The following is a 21,109-nucleotide window of genomic DNA, read 5'->3' as shown; positions in this document are numbered from 1 at the left end:
CGCCGCCCGCCGGATGGGCCGCGACTCGGACAGCCGCTCCACCAGCTGCGGGTTGTGCAGCAGGGCAGCCAGCAGCCGCCGGAAAATCATCGTCCTCCGAGCGCCCGGGAACCCGTAGCCCGCCGCGCTCGTCTTCCTACAGGCCACGCCTGACGACGGACAAGCCGGCGCCTTCTGATGACGACACAGCCGCGGCATGATTGGGCCCGGCCACGTCCGCCCACTGCAGCACGCCGCACACATTTCCGTTTCCGCCGCTGCCAGGTTCTTCCAGCCGTGGCCGCGTCGTGGTTTGTGTCTCCGCACCATGTCCGGTGGCCTCCTGAAGGCGCTGCGCAGCGACTCCTACGTGGAGCTCAGCGAGTACCGGGACCAGCACTTCCGGGTGAGGCGGCCGGGCCACGAGAGGGGCAGGCCTTGGGCTCGAATGCTGAGAAACGTTTGCACCTGTCTTATTGTGTCTTCCTGCCTGTTTGGTTGGGGGTCCTAAAATGCGAAGCCCTTTAGCTCCTAGGGAACCTGAAACTTGTTTTACCATTCTCTTACTGCCGCTGCGGTTACCAGCACCGATGCAGGGAGGTTCGGGTGTGGTGGCTGTTTGATGGGCTTGTCCTGATTGGGAAAGTGACTTTAAAGAAGAAGGAGGTATCCCTACGATGGCTTCGTACATTATTGCCGTTGTTTGTTTGTTTTCGAAACAGGGTTTCTCTGTAGCTTTGGAACCTGTCCTGGAACTATCTCTTGTGTGACCAGGCTGGCCTCGAACTCACAGATCCGCCTGCCTCAGTCTCCCGAGTGCTGGGATTAAAGGCGTGTGCCATCACCGCCCGGCTCCGTTTTTGGTTTTAATAATCAGCCAAACACTGCCATTTGGCACTACAGCCCTTTGTTTTGTAAGACAATCCTACAAAGTGGGCAGTAAGTAGGAGACTCAAAGTTGAATCCTGTTTTTTGCTGTCTGACGGGCATCGAAAATAGAAAGCCACACGAGTCACATCAAGGTCTGGGTGACAAAATTCAGTACAGCCATTGACTACACAGAGAAACCCTGTCTCGCAAAACGAAAAGGAAATTAGCCTAATTTGAAAACGTCTCCTGTGTGTCTGGTATGAGTTTCGCTTCTGCCGCTTTTTACAGGTCTCACTACCTTGAATAGTTCCACATTAATACCTAACCGTTTTCCATCTAAAGTTTCCTGGGTAAAACCAGGAAAGGAATCTTTTATCAAAAGCCTATAGCTCCTTTCAAACAGTAATAATTTCTGTCGTGTGCATTTTCAAGTGTCTTCTAAATGCAATGTGTCAGGGCTGCATTGAGTGGGAAATTGCATTATGTTGAAGCAGTAGACTGGATTTTACTTGTGGGAAAAGGGCAGCAGTACACAGTGAATCTGCTAGCCGGGTGTGGTGGGGACATTGAAGTCCTCGCTGTTCTGGAGACTGGGGCAGAAGGATCACAAGTTTGAGATCAGCCTGCCCCTGGACAAAGCGAATGTCGAATGTCGAAGTGATTGTTTTCTCTAATGGCTCATCTAAAGTTCTAAAACCTGACACTCATTTGGGTTTTTGGTTTGTTTTGGGTTTGTTTTTTGAGACAGGCTTTCTCTGTGTAACCACCCTGGCTGTCCTGTCCCGCTGCAGATTCGCCTGTGGCAGACTCAGGAACGCTGGGATGAAAGCTTCTGCCACCCGTGTCTGTCGTGTGTGTCTCCCCCCCCACCCCCCGTTTATTAGTTTGAGCACACAGTGACTACAGTGGGGATATAAGACCAGAATTTACTTTATTTTGCAAAGTCTCACTTAAAGCCTGGCTGACCTGGAACTCATTGTGTAAACCAGGCTGGCTTTGAACTCACCAGAGGATTAAAAGAGTATACCACCATGCTCAGCCCAAAACTAAGTGTGAATTCTGGATATAACTCCTGTGTTTTTCCCGTCGGTGACTCAACTGTTTTCCCTCACATGTACAGTGGGGATGATACATTAGGACCTACCACATCATAGTTCTGAGAATTAAAGAAAACAACCTAAATGTAGCTTTCTCACCTGCAGGCCTTTAGTGATTCCGCAGAATCACTACTTTCTTGTGTATAGCTCCATGTTCTTACTTTTTAACACTGTAGCTAGGAGGGCTAGACAGATGGCTTGGATGTTAGCCTAAACTGTTCTTCTGGAGGACCTGGATTCAGTTCCCAGCACCCACATGATGGCTCACAACCATCTGTAACTGATTCCAGCTGATCTGCTGCCCTCTTCTGGTCTCTGAAGACACCAGCCATGCACATGGTACACAGACATACAGGCAGGCAAGACACCAATATGAATAAACTAATATACCCAAACCAAGAAAAAAACCTATAACTTGGGAGATGGGTGTGATGATCCATTCCTGTTACTGAAGCCATTGGGGAGGTGGTAGCATGAATGTCAGGAGTTTGAGGCCAGATTGGGCTATGGTGGTCCTATTTCAAAAAGTAAAACAAAGTAATGGGCTAAGTAGACATAGCTCAATATGTGGAATGCTTGCCTAGCATGCAGGCAGGAAGCCCTCGGTAGATCCTGAGCTGTACATAAACTCAGTGGTGAATGCCTGTAAACCCAATACTTGGAAGGTTGAGGCAGGAGGATCAGAAATTCGGTGTCATCTCTGGTTACATAGTAGGTTCACAAAAGCCTTTACTACATGAAACCCTGTCTCAAAAACAACAACAACAAAAAAAAAAAACACAATTTTTTTTTCTTTTTGTGGGGGAGGTATGGTTCTAGACAGGGTTTTCTGTGTAGCTTTGGAGCCTGTCCTGGAAGGAACTCGCTCTGTAGACCAGGCTGGCATAGAACTCACTGATACCCACCTGCCTCTGCCTCTGCCTCCTGAGTGCTGGGATTAAAGGCGCGCTACACAATAGCCTAGCTTCAGAACCACCTCTTACAGCAAGGACAAGTATGTCAGGGGTCAGGATGAGGCAAAGCTTTAATTTCCAGATCAGAAGGGGCATCTGTGTTACACTTCAGATTATAACTTTAAGCAGGCTCTATAATTTAGTTTTCCAGTCTGTTCATTTTGTGTGTGTGTGTTATGCTTGTGGGCACAGGAAAGGTCAGGAAGTGTCTCTCACTTTCACCTCTCTGAGGACTCACTCTTGTTTCTGCTCTGCACTGTGGACTCCAGGCGAGGCTGGCCTCAAGCTTCAAGGAGACTGTCCCATCCGGCGGCCCTGTCTCCTGTAGGAGTGCTGGGATTGCCATGCACGACACCACATCCAGCTTTTCACTAGGAAGGGTTCCGGGGTCAAACTCAGTTGTCAGGCTTGCACAGCTAGTGCTTTACTGGCTGGGTATTCTATAGCCCTACGCACATCTCTTTTGAGGTTGTAATGTTTAACTTGGTCTCTATTTGAAATTCTAGGGTGATAATGAAGAACAAGAAAAATTACTGAAGAAAAGCTGTACATTATATGTTGGAAATCTTTCCTTTTATACAACTGAAGAGCAGATTTATGAGCTCTTCAGCAAGAGTGGAGATATAAAGAAGATCATCATGGGTCTGGACAAGATGAAGAAAACGGCCTGTGGCTTCTGTTTTGTGGAGTATCCTTGGGGCTCACCGTATGGCCCTGGCTAATCTGGAGCCTGTGCCTCCAGGCTGTCGCTTTTTTTAAAGGCACTAATTTACTATAATCCCTGTACTTTTCTCTTAGTTCTTCCTGAGTCATACTCTGTAAACTGGGAAACTGATAGGTGTTCTGTTCAGAAACTGTTCACATATGAGTCTTTAAAAAAAAGTGTCTAATCCCAGCACTCGGAAGGCAGAGGCAGGGTATACAGAGAAACCCTGTCTTGAAAAAAAATCAAAAAGAAAGAGTTCTAGTTGGGTGTGGTGACACACACCTTTAATCTCAGCACTCAAGGCAGAGTCAGGGGGAATCTCTGTGAGTTAAAGCCCAGTTTTGTCTATATAATGAGTTCCAGGACAACCTGAGCTACATGGACCCTGTCTTGCACGCCCCTCCCCGCCAAAAAGAATCTTGTGATGGTATTCAGACTAGCTCTCCACCCCTGGGCTAAAGTCCCCAGGCAGCTGAGCATAAAGGCCCATTCCACCACAATGTTTGGTGTCTGATTTTGGAGCCCAACACACTTCTTTCTTTCTTTCCCTAGACATAAAGGACCAAAGTTTTGTACCCTAGCGGCAGTAACATAAAAGGATTCACAGGGACAACAGGGGAAAGATAAAAAAGGCCCATGGGACCCAGAGTGGTTACATTTGCCTGGCAAACATGTGATCAGCATTCATGCTAAGCATACAAAAGCAAGCCTACTGTTGCTCCATCAAGCATTCATGGAACAAAAGTCATTAAATGCCTGCTGTTTGCTAGGCATTGTCTGGGCATCAGGTGCTGGGATTTGACCACATGTCAAATCCTTCCTAAAGACAAGGAAAGACTAATCTAGACCAGCAAGTCCAGTGTCAATTATAATTGCTTAAGTCAATAATTGGGATTTTTTATTTATATATAAGCATGTCTGTGTCTATGCATGATTTTCCTTTTTGGTAGTAGTGATTCTTAAATTTTTTATTATATTTATTCGTTTTATATTTTTATATGGGAGTGCTTTGCCTGCATGTATGTCAGCACAACATGCATATTTGATACCCTCAGAGGTCATAAGGCAGTGTCAGATCTGGGAACCACCATATAGATAGGGTCTGGGACTTAAGCCCAGGTCTCAGAAAGAGCATGTGCTCTTAACCATTGAGCCATCTCTCCAGCCCTCCCCACTCCCCCATGCCATTGTTTTTGTTTTGAGACAGAATCTTGGCATGAAGTCAGGCTGGCCTCAAATTCACAGCAATCCCCCTGCTTCGGTCTCCTGAGTGCTAGGATTATGAACATGAACCACTATATTCAACTTTATCATTGTTCTTGCATAAGAAGTTTATGGTCCAATATTCATTGACTGTATTTTTCTATTTGCAAATCAAAACATGAACCAAATAATTATTAGCAGATATGTAGGAAATCATGCCTGACATAGTCTGGACAAAATGTCGTTTACCTATCCTTTCTGTGCTCCTAAGTGCTGTTGGTATCCCTTAACACTTACGTAAGATACTATTCAAGAGCAGACGCGGAGAACGCTATGCGGTACATAAACGGAACCCGTCTGGATGACCGGATCATACGCACAGACTGGGATGCAGGCTTTAAGGAGGGCAGGCAGTATGGACGTGGACGGTCTGGGGGTCAGGTACGCTACAAGGGCATAGCTAATCTGCCTGGGATTCCAGTTATCAGTTTGGTTATTCTTTGTATGAGCTTTTGCTTGTGAGTTTTGATGGGATTTGGGGGTTTTCCTAAGATATCTGGCATCAAACTTGAGATCCTCTTGCCTCTGCTTCCTGAATGTTGAAATCACAGATAGTGCACACCAGGACAATGATAAGGAAATTTTAGACTTTGAAATATTCTGTACATTTAAGTGTTACTGAACTCAACTTTGCTAGGGGCCTCCCTCTGCCACAGTGCCTAGAACAAAAGCAAAATACACTCAAATGAGTATTAATGTTTATGCCTTGTTTGTCCATGGACACCTGGAAAGGTTTAGCTATGCCTGGCATGACTGTAGGATCAACATCCCACGGTACTTTTTTTTTTTTTTCCAATTAAGGTTCGAGATGAGTATCGGGAGGACTACGATGCTGGGAGAGGCGGCTATGGCAAGCTGGTACAAAAACAGTGAGTGGTGAGAGCCCCAGTACACAGCTCACTCTGTTGATGAACATTACCCAAGGTCTGATCAGTATCTCTGTTGCACTGGAAGCCACTTCTGGTTTTCCTCTGAACATTAAAGACAGAATCCAAAAGAATGCCTTTAATTTTAGTCTTATTAGGTTGATTTTTCTGTTACTAGGTCAAACCCGTAATCCTGGGCAACAGACTCAATCTGTGCCAATAAAACTGTCAGCCGGATACCACACATCCTTTAGGGAGACTGGAAAATGTCAGAATTGACTTTACGAGTAGGTTGGTAATCTTCATGGAAAGTGAAATGATTTTTTACATTTTTAAGTTTGCATGAGTATTGCTGAGGTTTTGTTATCGTCTGTAGCTTTGCTCTAAATTAGGAACAGGTGTCTGTCAACTGGATTTGCTTTTTATATTGAAAATATATAGTTGGCACAAAAGTCAGCCTTAAGTTGTCTTGTTTGCTTCCGTGCTTTATATGTCAGATTTGAAGGTTCACTAAGCACATTCCGCAAAAGATACAAAGGTTTCACTGACAGTTTAAAACAAGAAACCCCCCAAAACAAAAACCCCAAACCCCAAGGACACTGTTATCACACGGTGGTTAGGTACTCGTGAGTCCTAAGGTTTAATCCTCACAAAGAGTTTGCGAACTACAAGTGTTTAAGAATAGAAAGCCTCTTCCAGGAACTGTCTGGTTTTTTGTTTGTTTGGCTTTGGTTCTTGGTTTTTTGTTTTTCGAGACAGGGTTTCCCTGTGTAACAGTCCTAGCTTTCCTGGAACTGGCTCTTGTAGACCAGGTTGGCCTCGAACACACAGGGATTCACCTGCCTCTGCCTCCCAAGTGCTGGGATTAAAGGCGTGCGCCACCACCGCCCAGCCAAAACTGTCTGTTGTCCTTTTTCCCTCAAATCGTACCTGCCGTGGTTCGTGCAGTCATAGTAAGCTGGAGGTCTCTAGAAAGGGAGTCTAGAGAATTTTGCCTTTTCTTTCTAATATTGCATATGAATAATTTTTCATGATTAAAAAAAGGAAAATCTTTCATCTGTTATTTTTTTCTTACTAGTTTTTCAAGGTTTGTGCAGAACACCTTTGAGGCTGCATTAAAAATGGTTTTCTTGGAGCTGTAACAACTATAATGGAACAACTTAGGAAGCAAACACTTAATGAGGAGACACTTGAGGTTTAAAATAAAGCTTTTATATTGTAGTTTGAACTGTTTATCTTATATTCTTTTGTAGTAAAATATAACTTAGATTTCTACAATCTTATGACCCAAAACCGTGGGAATTTTATCTTCTGTAACAAGTTTCAATAAATTTAGACCAACTCAATTCTGTGTATACTTCCTTGCCTATAAAGAAGGACATGTTTTGGGACCCCTGTATCCTGGGACAGAGTCTGAATAATGCACAGAATTGGTATGTCCACTTCAGAGTGATACTTGTAAGTGCCATGGCAGTGCATGAAGGGGAAAGGTGGGCACCCTGTGAAACACAGGATGCACCAACCAACTGCTACTGCAGGAGCAGTGCAGAGTGGCTAGTTCTCCAGGTGATGGACAGGAAAGAAATGAGGCAGAATTAGAATTAGGATAGTTCTTGGGCTTGAGGATGCTAATTTTGACAGTCTCTTTTCATATTCTCCTTTGTCTTAGGGTTTCTATTGCTGTGAAGAGACACCATGACCACAGCAACTCTTATTAAAAAAAAAAAACATTTAATTGGGTCTAGTTTACAGTTTCAGGGGTTTAGTCCGTTTTCATTATGGCGGGACATGGTGGTGTCCAGGCAGACATGGGGCTGGAGAAGGAACTGAGAGTTAGTTCTGTATCTTGATCCATAGGCAGCAGGAGACTGTTCCGCAATGGGCATAGCTTGAACACAAGAGACCTCAAAGCCTGCCCCCACAGTGACACATTTCCTTCAAAGAGGTTATACCTCCTAACAGTGCTGCTCCCTTCGGGGTGGAGGGGGCTACTTTCTTCCAAACACCACACTCTACTTTCTTTCTAATTTCAGGCATAATATCTGAACTATACCCCATTTTAATCAAAGAAAGTGAGCTAGCTCTCAGAGATGTATGCTAAGCTTGGTGTAGTGACACATGCCTATAATCCTAACACTTGGGAAACTGAGGGGAAAAGACGAGCTAAGGATGGAACTCAAAAGGCACAGCCCATCTCTATCCCAGACAACAAAAAAAACTACAAAGCCCACAGAGACAGGTAGGCCGAGATGTGTGAATGAAGAACAGCCATTCTTATGTATTGTAAGCTGAGATATAAAACTTGAGACTTGGTTTAGAGTTCTGCTACCCAATATGGTGGTTAGACACCACATGTGGCTACTTAAAAATAATAAAATTGGGGCTGGAGCAATGGCTCGGGAGCACTTGCTGTCTGCCAGAGGATCTGGGTTCACTTCCCAGCACTCATGTGACTCACAACTAACTGCAACCCTAGTTCCATAGGCTCCAATGCCTTCCATGAGTATGACTGCATGCATCATGGTACACTTACGTGCAGCCAGAACACTCCTAAGTTAACAGTAATGACTGTTAACCAGATGGGGCTGTGCACATCTTTAGTCCCAGCTCTAGGGATTAGAGATGGCTCAGTGGTTAAGAACACTGCCTGCTTTTCCAAAGGTCCTGAGTTCAATTCCACATGATGGCTCACAACCATCTGTAACGAAATACGGTGCCCTCTTGAGGAAGAGACCTGGTCAGTCGTCCTCATCAACTTAGACCATGAAACCCAATATGGACAAGTTCAACAGAACCACCATATACAGGCTGCCCATTCATGCATCAGCATTGCCAGGGCATACATTTCTTTTTCTTTTTTCTTTTATTCTAGGGATTAGTGGGAGGCAGAGGTAGATGGGTCTAGAAATTGAGTTCCAGGACAGCCACAACTATACAGAGAAACCTTGTATCAAGAAACCAAAATAAATGAATGTTGTAATTCTTTGCTGTTTTGAGACAGTGTCGCTCTAGGTACCCCTGGCTGTCCTAGAACTCGCCCTGCCCTGTAGACACGGTCGGCCTTGAACTCAAGAGATCCTCCTGAGTGCTGGGATTAAAGGTGTGTGCTACCACAAATCACAATAAAAAGAATAAAATTAGCTGGGTAGTGGTAGCATATGCTAGAGGCGGGCATAGCTCTGTGACTTCAAGGCTAGCCTGGTCTACAAAGCAGGTTCTAGGACAGCCAAGACTGTTAAACAGAGAAAACTTTATCTCAAAAAAAGAAAAAAAAAAGAGATTTGAACCCTGAGTTTTCAGTCACACCAAGCACACTATGCTCAGTACGAGATAAGCTCATGCTCATCCAGGAAGGAGCTCCTGCACTGTACAGCTCAGCAGAGCTAGGGAGGCTTCCAGCGCCACTGTTCTTCAGAGAGCCTTTCCACTGGAATGACACTACGAGATACTAGCCACCTAACCATACATGTTACTCAACACGAGAACACATGTTTATAAAGGCATTTAGTTTATTTTTCAAAAAAATATTTTGCTAGAAGGGTTGAGTACTGACTGTAATTTTACATGATCATAATCTTTCAAGCGAACAACTTGTCTAGGTCTGCTTTTGTAACCCCAAATATAATAGCATTTCATGGGTGCTATTCCCCAGACCTTAGGTATCTACCAGCCAGGAGGCAGAGCCTAGCACACAGCAGAAGTTGTGCTGTATAACTGTTGATTAACCTGGTCTCTTAACATATGAAGCAGAGCAGATAATCAGTGTATTTAATGTACAGTATTAACTCACTGTTTCTGACCGTGACCACTCAGACCCCCGATTGCTTCTAATGCAGGGACGGAAACAGTGAACTACAACAGCAGAGAAAAGGGACAGCTTACATTAGGCGAGTACTGGCTGTGTCCCCAGCTAGTCTGTTACTGTTGTACTCCAACCGTAAATTCAAGATGACCATGATATTTATAGTCAATAGTAAACACAGAATACAGTGCAAAGCCAAAAATGCACTGTGAAATTATTGGCAGCAACTGCTTTTCTCTTCCTTGAGCAGCCAACTGAAAGTTAATTCTCATGATTGCCTAAGAAAACTAAAAGATGCATTAAATCTATATTCATTACTAGAAATGTAACAAAAGGAAAGACCACTGGAAAGAAGCCACTACAGCCAGATAAGTTTGCCAAGAGGACTGGGCAGCTTATTGAAGGCTCGTCATATATGAACAGCTTTAAGTTTGTGCAGGGTTTACATTCATCCCAGTGACATAAAGTCTGCCTACTTTATGGGCATCAACAGTTCAGCACCAAGCCAGTGACAGCAAAGCATTGCTGCAAACATCAAGACAAAAAATTCTGCAATCTAGGACTTGAAAGCTAAACGGAAGTTTACATGTAGTTTACACAAGAGGAGAAAGAACAACTATGTATTCTAAAACCAAGGCTCACTAATGACAGAAACAGACTTAGAACATATTCAGAACATCCAGCATTGAGGCTAAAGCAAACTCAACAGTCCATCTGAAGATGCTGATCTTGGTAGAAGGGAAAGAGTAGCTACTTGGATCTGGACAACTGAGTCTCTGTTCATTCCTGCATGCTTCAGTGCTGACGTGACCATTTCTCAGACTGAAGAAGTGGCAACTCAGGCTCTGGACATTAAGATTCTCCCAGGCATTGAAAATACTAATGCACCTATGTAACCCAAACATCAGGGAGGCTGAGGAGAAGGACTGCAAGATTGAGGCCAGCCTGGGCTAAACAAAGACCCTGTTTCAACAAGCTTCTCAAAGGAACAAACACAACTGTAACTTCTCCATGAAAGGTCTGTTATTAGGGAAGTGAGTCAGATAATTCCTCACAAGACTTTTTAAAAGTTGAAGACATTTTGAGTCAATTATCTCATTGCTGCTGAAACAGTATAGGCACAGCAACAAAAGACATGCTATAAATTTTAAAGAAGTTCATGCTGGTGTAATTACGTCTGAAAATCTTAAGACCATATCTTTAGCTTGGTGACACAGACCTAGAATCCTAGCATCTGGGAGAGGACTGGGAATTCAAGGTCATCTTCAGCTACATAATGAGTTTGAGGCTAGCCTGACATTTGAGACCCTGCTCCCCAAACCCTTCCCTAAGAGATCTTTAGGCAGTCTGGCCTGACATGGCTGACTGTAATTCTAGCTCCTCAGGTGTCAGGAGTATAAACAAAATCAGGCTTAGTCACCGAATAAATTCAAGACCAACATAGACAACTTCATGACGCCCTGTCTCGAAATTCAAAAAGCACAAAGGAGGCTCAGTGGTAGAGCACTTGCCTCCCACACAATCCCCAGAACCACAACAACAGAAGAGGCATATCTTCCTCAAACTTCACCATCCCCAGTGGTGACACAGCCTTTACCTGTGACAACATAAAGTGCCTCTACTCTTTTAATGACCTGAAGCACAAGAAATGCAGACCTGGTTTTCTGCGTAGGCCTTTTGAGGCTGGGTGATTAAGGAGAGGAGTGAGCTAAGACCACTGTCCAGTGTCCATACTGCTGTAGAGGATCACCCCTCACTGCAGCAGTGAGCCCTGCTCAGACATTTTACCTTTGTTGTTTTTCAAACAGCTTATGCCTAACTAGTCAGTTTTCTTCTGTCATTTACTTGGTATTTTTCTGCACAAGTTCATTACTCTTGCCTCCTTCAATTCAGAAAAAAATAACTGGTTAGGCTTACTATGCATCTTACTTATTTTCCTTTAAAAATGTCACAACAGGCCAGCCTAAAGATGCAAGATCACCACTTTCCTCCTAACACAGAACAGCCTGTCCCCAGAGGAGAGAGTTAAACAGGCAGTTTTTAAGTATGGGATTCAGATTATTCTTACAGAAGCCAAAAGAGCCTTTCAAGATGCTGATCCACCAGAGAAGATTGGAAAAAATATTCCTCGTGTGCTCTCCTAGAGAACTCAGTGTTGCCTCCCTTCTTCTCCCACTATGTGCAAAACCATGCCAGTCTTCTACTTTGAATGTTTGCATCTCAGACACCTTAGAGCAGAAACATTTGTGGTAAATCTGAAATACTTTGGAGAACATGGGAGGCAACAAAGAGAGGTGATAACTAGCAAATTACGTTTATGAAAAGCCTAATTTTCATTTAACCATTGGTTTGGTGGATGCTAAGTTTTTTATTTTTTTTCATAAGTCAAACCCAGAAAAAAGTTTAGCATCCCAAGAAACCTTTATGAGATTTAATCCATTATTATAATTCTTAAGACCAAAATGGAAATCTTACTGTAGGGTATATTAGTATGCACCTATATTACCAGCCCTGGGAAGACAGAGACATGATTGGCCTGAGTTCCAGACCAGCCTAACTACTGTGAGTTCTAGTACAGCTTGGGCTACATAGTGAGACCTTGTCTCAAAATAACAAAACAAAACAAAAGAAACCTTTCTTTAAGGTAACTGGCCCCAAGGATGCTGCTTTTTTTTTTCTTTTCTCTCATACCTTAACTCTTCTCAAATCAGCACTGTGCTTGCAAGCACTGTGTCCCTCAGCAGAACAGTCCCATCTCCCCTCAGAAGGAAGGCATCTCATGCTCAGAGACTCATCTGAGGGACATCAGCAAAAGGTGCCGCTCATTTAAGTAAAACATGACTGGCTTTTTCACAACCACTCCTATCTACCCCTTTATGCCATAGGAAACATCTATTCTGAGCTACACTGTATCAAAACATCTTGCATTTTTAGGTTCTGGGGTTAAATTTTAAACCTGTATTCAGTTCACATCTAACTATGTTTCAAAAGCTGCACCAAATCTACTAGGCTTTTTTTTAATACTCTTTACTGCATGCTCTGTCTATATGCATGCGTTTGGATAATAAATATTAAATATGGGAGGGATGTATGGAATCCATAAAGTTAAAATGAAACTAAACCGAACATTTAAAAAATTATATGATAGCAGGAGAAATGAAGAAGGGCAAAAATAAATTTGAGGTAACAATAGTGGCCCAATACCACCAATCTGAAATATCTGTAAAAATTCAGTAAGTGTTTGGAGATTCAAGTAACAAACCATTTGCTCCAACATGGCCAGCCTTTCAGAGTCCCTGCTGAGTCTCAGTCCAGGAGCCGGCACTCACACAGCTCCTTGTAGATCCTCTTCCGTACTCGAGGCATGTCTTCTTGAGAAAACTGGAAAGGCTGCTCTAGGGCGAGGCACTTGCAGTACTGCAAAAGAAAAAAGAATGTGCTCTGTCCCAGAGACACCTGGATGGCATGTGTGCAGAGCTCCCACCCACTGCCTTGTACACACACACACACCTAACTAAAGTTAGACTGAAGCTGCAGAGTAACGGTGTGGGTCTTGTAAAATTATACTGTTTTTGTTTGTTTGTTGTTTCCAATGACAGGGTTTTTCTGTGTAATGGTCTTGAACTCACAGAGATCTGCTGCCAAGTGCTGGAATTAAAGGTTTATGCCACTAAGTCCAGCTTGAGAACCATGATATTTTAGAACACTGACTTCCAGTGAGAGTCAGCTTTCTAAGAAAGTGGACAGCTGGGCATCCTTCCACTCTGCCCAAGTACAGTCTGCTGAGCCTGTATGCACTTGGACCTCACAGGGAAAGTAACTTGAGTTTCCTTATAACCCCCCAAATTCATGAGGTGTGAGGGGTACAGTAGGGCTGCCTCCAAAGTCTTTGTAAATCATCTCGGAGTTCACGTGTCATAGATACATGTCCTTAATACATACATGTCCCCCTCTGACACAGCTTCCTAAGATCCCCTGCTCATGAGTCAGTTCCTCCTAATGGTCACATCCGCAATACAGCAACAAAGGGAGAGTGTTGTCTTTCCTAACTCTGTAAACAACAGGACTGCCATTTCTTCTCTCAAGACAAAACAAGCAGTTTACATACTGTAAAATAGTATTTACCTGGAGCACAAAGACTCCACAGTCACTGTCATTTTTCTGTTGTGGAATACACTGAAGAGAAAAAGAAGATGATCATTAAAATAGACCAGGTGTCTCTCCACATAAGGAAACTGCTCCCATGGGTAAATGAACAAGAGATGGGAATACTACTCCCAGATAACTAATCTATACCTCTACTATTCAAATACCTTAATAAGAGAGGCCACATGAAAAGATCTTTCAATTTTAAATTGAAATTGAATTTCAATTTAAATTAAATTTTCAAATTTAAATGTGGGAAATGAGAAAACCAAATTTAAAAACCACTTTAAAGACCTAGCTATTAGTTGTGCTATCAATTCAATGACAATGAATACAAGTGGCCCTGAGGATCAGAGCGTTCGCTGGTACCCAGCACTCGTCCTCTGTGCTTCCTGGCTGTGATGCAATGCAACCAGATGTCTCATGCCTCTGCTGCCACGCATACCCTGCCGTGATAGACTATACTCTCTGACTGAGCCACAATTAGACCCCCCCTTTGTCAAAGATTTCATCACAACAATGAAAAAAAAATTACCTAATAAAGTTCCTCTTTATAGCCTTAACTTTTTACCTCAGATTATATAATTCTGCTGTACTCTTTGAAGTAAATCATAAAGGCAAAGAATATGCTTCCAAAAAACTGGTTACTGCGTCTAAGACAGGAATATGGAAGACTCTGGAAGGATGTAGCATACCTGGACGAGCTAGATGGATAAATCAGTAAATCAGACAATTTTTAAAAACTAAAATTCTACAAGTTCATTTCTGATGTGAACTAATATGTAGGTTATTAGGAACAAAAAAAAAATTTAAACATTAGTATTTGGTTCAGTTAAAAGATGAACTAATCTTGATCTTTTGGGCTTGTGTTCAACATTTGTCAAAACTCTGCCTATAAAACTGGGCCAATAACCTAGACAGACCCGAGTTCAAGGACCTGCCTCTAACAATAGTTCCAATATTCAGTTTTCTTGTGTATATAATAAAGACGCCTCTTATCCCTAAAGAACTGCCTGCCACACAGGTTGTAAGGATCAGATGAGATCATGATAAGGAAACAGTTGGAGGGCTGTGTCTGCCTCGGCACCAATTTGAACACCACACGATTACTAACTACATCAAGGATGACATGATTTATGCTACCTGCCCTCACAATGATTAAGTACTAAGATCTCCCAGCAGGCACCGCCCTTGGGTCCCTGTCCCCTCACACACGCTAGAGCCCCAGCTGTGTCAAACTTACCTTTGTAACAGCAGTCTGCCAGCCCTGAAGAAATTCAGGTCTGTTTTTTTCTCTGGCTTCAGTCAGCAAATACTTTCTTATATTCTGGTTAAAAAGAAAGCACAACACATGTCGTTCCATTAGTTGGTGAAAATATGGAAGCTGACCAATCAGATAGACATGAAGGACGAGCAGCTGCAGTCTGTACAACCGCATGGACTTGGGTTAGTTCCCAGCTGAACTGTCTCTCAGACTCCCACTCGGATCTGGACTGAAGTAAACACTCAAGACTTGACCCTCACTTTATGAGGTCAACTTGCTACATTTGAAACCTTGTCTTATATCTAAAGACAGAAGAAAAACATGGCAAAAAACATTAATAACTAAAGTTAAACAAAGAACATTCCGGCTCTCCTGTCTGTTTCTCAGGTCCTTTCCCAACCCTTAACTCACTTGTAGAGATGCAGTTAACTAATATCTCCGCCATTTTCTCCAGGTCTACCCCATGTCTGCTATCTTCTAGATGTAAGTAAGTTTTACTTACTCACTTCGTGGTTCTGAGGACTGAACCATGACCATGTGTATGGTGAGCCCGGAGTCTATCACTGAGCTATAACTCCAAATCTGACAGACACAGATTTTGTAATACAATTAAATTTATCAAGCGGTTCCTTGGTGTTTTCTTCTTCTTTTGTGTAAGAAGGCCTTCCCTACTCCATGAACGAATAAAACATTTTCTATATTTTATCCAAGATTTCATGCTTTTTTTGCTTTTGAGATAGGGTCTCACTATGTGGCCCTAACTAAGCTGGAACTTAACAAATCCACTTATCTGCCTCCCAAATCCAAGAATTAAAGACATGGACCACCATGCCCAGCATGTTCATGTTTTCTATCTATAGTATTAATGCAAGCCTCTATATTTTTCCAAATAGCAGCTAATTTTGCCAGCTCAACAATTTGTCTTTTCTCAATTTTACCATATACTAAATTCTACACACACACACACACACACACACACACACACAGAGACACACGATTATTTGTGGATACTTTAGAGTGGATGTTCCAATCAATCTATATTCCTCAGCTGATATAAGTAACATTTTAATTTTAAAACTTTGATAACATGCTTTGACATCTGCCCGAGGAGTCTGCCTTCACTGTTCCAGTTCAAGCTCATGCACATGAATTCTTAGAAGACCATCACGCCTTTCAAAGATCTGATAGTGGGCTGGATCTGTAGTTCAGTGAAGAGCTTGTTCAGCATGGACAGCGGTCTGGACTCCATTCCCAGCACCATATGAACCAGATGTGGTAACACACACCTAACATCTTGGAACTTGAGTGCTAAGAGCAGAACCAGGAGTTCAAAGATATCCTTGGCTACATAGCAAGTTGAAGGCCAACCTCAGCTATATTAGACCTCATCTCAACACCAAGCATGGTACTGTATATTTATAATCTCAGGACTTAGGAGGCTGATAGCTGGGCTGTCTGTAACTCCAGTTCCAGGGTACCCGGCAACCTCATGCAAGCAAAACACCAATGCACATAAATATTTTAAAAAATGCTGAATCCAGCCAGGTGGTGGTGGCTCACACCTTTAATCCCAGCACTCAGGAGACAGAGGCAGGCAGATCTCCGAGTTCACAGGCAATTTAGTCTACAGAATGAGTTCCAGGAAAGCCAAGGCTAGATAGAGAAACCATGTCTGGAAAAACAAAATAATAATAAATAAAATGCTGAATCTAACTAGAGCACGCCTCTCCAGAGGGGGCCTCAAATCTGACAGCTCAGCCACCTGCCCTGACAGCTGTCCTCTCACACTGCAAAGCAGCGGCTGATGTCAGCTGTTCTGTCTAGAGCTATGATCTGTCATGGTCAAGCACAGATTAAAAATTAAGATACGTAGAATAGTAACTTACCTCTACACAAAATTTAAAATGAATGCCTTGGGAATCATAAAATGAAATAATTCGATTGGAGAGTGTCACAGTAATGAGAGACCAGTGGACTTCCAGGTGGATAGGAATCAGCAGAAGGCTCTTTTTAAACAGATCCACCTGGTGAAGAGAAAGAGCTATCACCACAACGCCAACGTCATCATTCATCTACTGACCTTTGACCTGCTAACGATAAAATGGGGACGTGGTAAAGCAGAATGTGAACAGTGTCTCATCTTAAAGGCCATGTTTGTAATTACTAAATTAAAATGACGGTGACCATGAACTCCTTTGTGACCCTCCTGCTTCCACCTGCTCAGGATTGTCAGCAAATATGTCTGTCTACATTTAGGAAGGACTCAACCATGAGAGCAGAGGAGGGTCAACATCATTCCTTTCCTCGATTGTTTTTCTATCTTATTACTGTTTGAGAGTCTCTTACTGAGTCTGAAGCCATGCGTGGTCCTCGTGCATGGACTGTGAGCACCTTATCACTATGCTACCTCCCTGCTGCCACCTTTTATTTTTATTTTCCTTTATTTTTTTAATATATTTTTTAAAAAAATATTTATTTATTTATTTATTATGTATACAATATTCTGTCTGTGTATATGCCTGCAGGCCAGAAGAGGGCACGAGACCCCATTACAGATGGTTGTGAGCCACCATGTGGTTGCTGGGAATTGAACTCAGGACCTTTTGAAGAGCAGGCAAAGCTCTTAACCTCTGAGCCATCTCTCCAGCCCCTTTAATATAAATTTTTAAAATTTTTCTTTTAAAAGTGTTTTTGCACCAGAGCAGTGGTGGCGCACACCTTTAATCCCAGCACTCAGGAGGCAGAGGCAGGTGAATCTCTGAGTTCAAGGCCAGCCTGGTCTACAAAGCTAGTTCCAGGGAAAAAGTTTTTGCATGATATTTTATTCTGGAGTGCCATGTGGAGGTCAGAGAACCTTCTATCACATGGGTCCTAGGGACCAAATTCAGATAGGGTTGGTGGCAGGGACCTTTGCTTGCTGGGCCATCTTCCTGACCCTTATTTTCAATTTGATTCATAATAAGAGAAGACTGTCTCTACAACTTTCTAGTGGCCAAGTATATGATCAGTGCTTACAAATATCCCTTGGGTAGAAAAATAAATAAATGAAGCTGGTTTGGATGGCAAGTTTGTGGCCAGCTTGGGTACATACATACTGTATATCTACATGGGAAATAAAGGGCAACCAGAAACACCAAATCTAGGTCTGGTCTTTAAAAATTACCTCCTCCCCTACACACACACACACACACACACACACACACACACACACACATTTTATTTTTTGTTTTGTTTTGATTTTTGAGACAGGGTCTCTCTGTGTAGCTCTGTCCTGGAACTCACTACACAGACCAGACTGGCCTCAAACTCTGCTTGCTTCTTCCTTCCCAATGCTGGATTTAAGATGTGCTCTACCATGCCTGTCCCCCATCTTAATATTTATATATTGTGTGTGTGGACAAGGCATGTCACAGTTCACGTGTAATCAGAGAACCATCCCAAGAGTGAGTTCTCTCCTTCCACAACGTGGGTTCCAGGGACTGACCTCAGGTTGTCAGGAGCCATCCCACTGGCCCACATATTCTCTTTTGAAGGGGTATAATGATCTATTAATTATATACCTATGCAGTTCTACAAAATGTATCGTTTTGAGAGCTTACTTATTGTCTATGAAGTTTACTAAATGAAAGACATCTGCCACTAGCAATGTACTTTTTAGAGACTGAGTGTGTGTCCACAAGCATATGCATGAGAGTGTAAGTGTCTGAGGGCCAGAGGTGCGGTGTAGACAAGGCTGTCCTCCAGTTCTCAGCGATCCACATGCCTCTTATTCTGAGGGCTGGGAGTTTGGGGATTAAAGGCAATTTATTTTCAAACATTCATTTTCATACTGTTTTATTAATTTCTTAGCATTTAGCATATGACTGAAATACTTTTTTAGCTATCCTAGTTTGAGAATTCCGAGAACAGAATAATTTATTTTCACTTAACAAAGTAATGATTATTTTGCAACTATTTCCTATGACCATGGCCAATGGTCTCTAAGCAATCGTGACTATATAATGACCCTAAAGATGGTAGTGTTTAGGAGTCAAGCATTTTATGTCTCACAAAAAAACATGTCCTATGGCATGAATTATCCACACACACACACAAAAAACTATGTGTTGAGTGTTTTGCCTGCATAATGTAAGTGTGCTACATCTACGCCCGGTGCCCAGAGGCAGGAGAAGGGCCAGACATAGGAACCAAACCTAGGTCCTCTGCAAGAGCAGCCAGGGCTCTGGGCCACTCCGCCATCTCTCTAGCTCCACTAAAAATAATAATAGTAAAATAAAAAGAAAACCTTTAAGAATTAATGGCATGTCTTTAATTTCTGGCCTTGTTAGAATTTTGTCAGTTTAAAATATATTTACTGCCCAGTGGCGGCAGTGGCGAACGCCTTTAATCCCAGCACTTGGGAGACAGAGACAGGCAGATCTATGAGTTTGACGCCAGGACAGTTAGGGATACACAAAGAAACTCCAGCTCGAAAACATATGCGTATATACATATGTATAAGAAATAGTGACACAAATCCATAAAGTTTACCAATGACTTGAAATTCCATGAAGCTGAGGTATCAATTTATTTGAGAATTTAATTTTACTAAAATTAGCAATCTCATAAGCATCTTTTTACAAATCTTTCTTTTTCCAGATTTCTTTAAAATAAAGACCTAGTGATTGGATCATCAAAAAATTGAAATGAACATTTGGTAAGTTTCAATATATATCATGACAATTAGCATTTTACTGTGTATTTTACAATATTTTTAGTGGTTTGCGAAATATAATCTCCTTTATTCTCCCAACAGAGTGAACCTGTGAACTCCTCTACAGAGGGCCTGACTTTCAGGATAGTTGAGCAAGCGCGCTCACGTCACAGCCAGTTAGGTCACCAAACTGGAATATGAATTATAGCTCTCTTAGATTTGTACACTTCAGACACTGTACTTGTTATAAAAATTATTTCCAGGTCTGGGGATATGGTTCACTTGGTAAAGTATTTGCTGACACATCCGCAAAGCCCTGGATTCGATCCCCAGCATACATAAAGGAGATGCTGTGCTCACACTGGGAATTGCAGCAGTCTGAGGCAGAGGCAGAGAATCGGGCATTCAGTCCAACCTCAGCTATGCAGGAATTCCAGGCCAGCTTGGAATGTCTAAATAAAGTAATAAATTTTATTTCCATCGACTTAAGAGTTATTCCTGGTTTTGTTTGTTGGTTGGTTTGAGACACAATCTCATTGAATATCCTCTGTGGTGTGGAACTTGCTATTAAACTAGACTTGGCCCTGAACTCACAGAAATCCACCTGCCTCTACTTCCTAAGTGCTAGAATTAAAGACACGTGTCACCTTGTCTGGCTTCTTTTTAAAATAGCAACAAGAAAAAAAGTTTCCCATAGCTCAGACTAGCCTCAAACTTCTGGTCTTTCTACCTCCGCATGGGCTTACAAGTTCAGCTAGGACTCACATTCATTACTCCAACCCTCCCAGTCAGCTTAAAATGTCAGAAGTATGCAAGGAATGGCGGCACATGTCTGCCTAGTTCTCAGGAGGTCCAGGCAAAATCATCAGGAGTTTGAGGTCAGCTTTGGCTACAGACTGAGTGTCAGAATAGCCTGAGATACATGAGTCTGAGGTCTTTTGAAAAGACAAATGAAAAACAAAATTATTTCCATATTTATTATTTGAGTTTGAATTTACTGGTAAATGTCAAAATATCAAAAATCGACTGAAGAGGTTTCAAAAGTGTTTCCACTCAGGCATCATGTAGAAAACCTGTAACCAACACTGGGCGGCTGAACCAGGAAGATCACGAGTTGAAGACCAGCTGAACTACATAAACCATGGCTAGGGTTGTAGCTCAGTGACAATAGTATTTCCCTGGCATATGAGAGGCCCTGGCTTCCAACCCTCGTGCCACCGCCAATAAAAACGTTCTGACAGCTATTTTAGCCTTTTATTCTCACACTCAGCAATGTCTTCTCCACGCTGCCCAGCAGGCTAACAGTAATGCTGCAGTCATGGACACCCAGACTGCAGCTCCTTCCTTACAGCACATTCAGATCCACACACTCAAGAGTCTCATCCGTCAAACATTAGGATGAAGCACATTAAACAGTCACATGGGGTTCTACTGACACCACAGTGTCATTCCAGTTCTGATCCTCCCCCA

At 42.7% G+C, this 21,109-nt stretch overlaps 2 protein-coding genes across 5 annotated transcripts in view; one reads left to right on the top strand and one right to left on the bottom strand.

Moving 5' to 3' along the window:
- Positions 1 to 227: 227 nt before the first annotated feature.
- On the top strand, positions 228 to 20,123 carry Ncbp2 (nuclear cap binding protein subunit 2). Of its 3 annotated transcripts, XM_085685431.2 has the most exons (6): positions 228 to 385; positions 3,406 to 3,587; positions 5,111 to 5,249; positions 5,670 to 5,737; positions 19,585 to 19,642; positions 19,742 to 20,123. In XM_085685431.2, the coding sequence occupies exons 1-5, from the start codon at positions 308 to 310 to the stop codon at positions 19,592 to 19,594; spliced, it is 477 nt and encodes a 158-aa protein (XP_085541557.1). In that variant the 5' UTR covers positions 228 to 307; the 3' UTR covers positions 19,595 to 19,642; positions 19,742 to 20,123. The 3 variants fall into 3 exon arrangements, with proteins under 3 accessions (XP_085541557.1, XP_087757717.1, XP_048309952.1); XM_087901591.1 differs by lacking the exons at positions 19,585 to 19,642; positions 19,742 to 20,123 and adding an exon at positions 6,813 to 7,080; XM_048453995.3 differs by lacking the exons at positions 19,585 to 19,642; positions 19,742 to 20,123 and having other exon boundaries at positions 5,670 to 7,080.
- The window catches only part of Senp5 (SUMO specific peptidase 5), a 42,316-nt gene continuing 30,430 nt past the window's right edge, over positions 9,224 to 21,109 (bottom strand). For both annotated transcript variants that reach the window (XM_085685429.2, XM_048453997.3), the window contains exons 7-10: positions 16,833 to 16,970; positions 14,926 to 15,009; positions 13,662 to 13,712; positions 9,224 to 12,953 (exon numbers count right to left, since the gene is read on the bottom strand). In XM_085685429.2, coding sequence (XP_085541555.1) covers positions 12,843 to 12,953; positions 13,662 to 13,712; positions 14,926 to 15,009; positions 16,833 to 16,970 — 384 coding nt within the window. In that variant the 3' untranslated portion in view covers positions 9,224 to 12,842. The remainder of the gene's footprint in view (positions 12,954 to 13,661; positions 13,713 to 14,925; positions 15,010 to 16,832; positions 16,971 to 21,109) is intronic.

This window comes from Myodes glareolus, chromosome 2 (assembly GCF_982192425.1).
Source record: "Myodes glareolus chromosome 2, mMyoGla1.1, whole genome shotgun sequence".
NCBI lineage: Eukaryota > Metazoa > Chordata > Mammalia > Rodentia > Cricetidae > Myodes > Myodes glareolus.
This window is presented reverse-complemented; position numbering and strand designations above follow the sequence as displayed.

Coding starts and splice junctions, on each gene's coding strand:
- Ncbp2 (XM_087901591.1), top strand. CDS start 308: ATGTCCGGTGGCCTCCTGAAGGCGCTGCGCAGCGACTCCTACGTGGAG. Junction 3,588..5,110: donor TGTGGCTTCTGTTTTGTGGA/GTATCCTTGGGG, acceptor CACTTACGTAAG/ATACTATTCAAGAGCAGACG. Junction 5,250..5,669: donor GTGGACGGTCTGGGGGTCAG/GTACGCTACAAG, acceptor TTTCCAATTAAG/GTTCGAGATGAGTATCGGGA.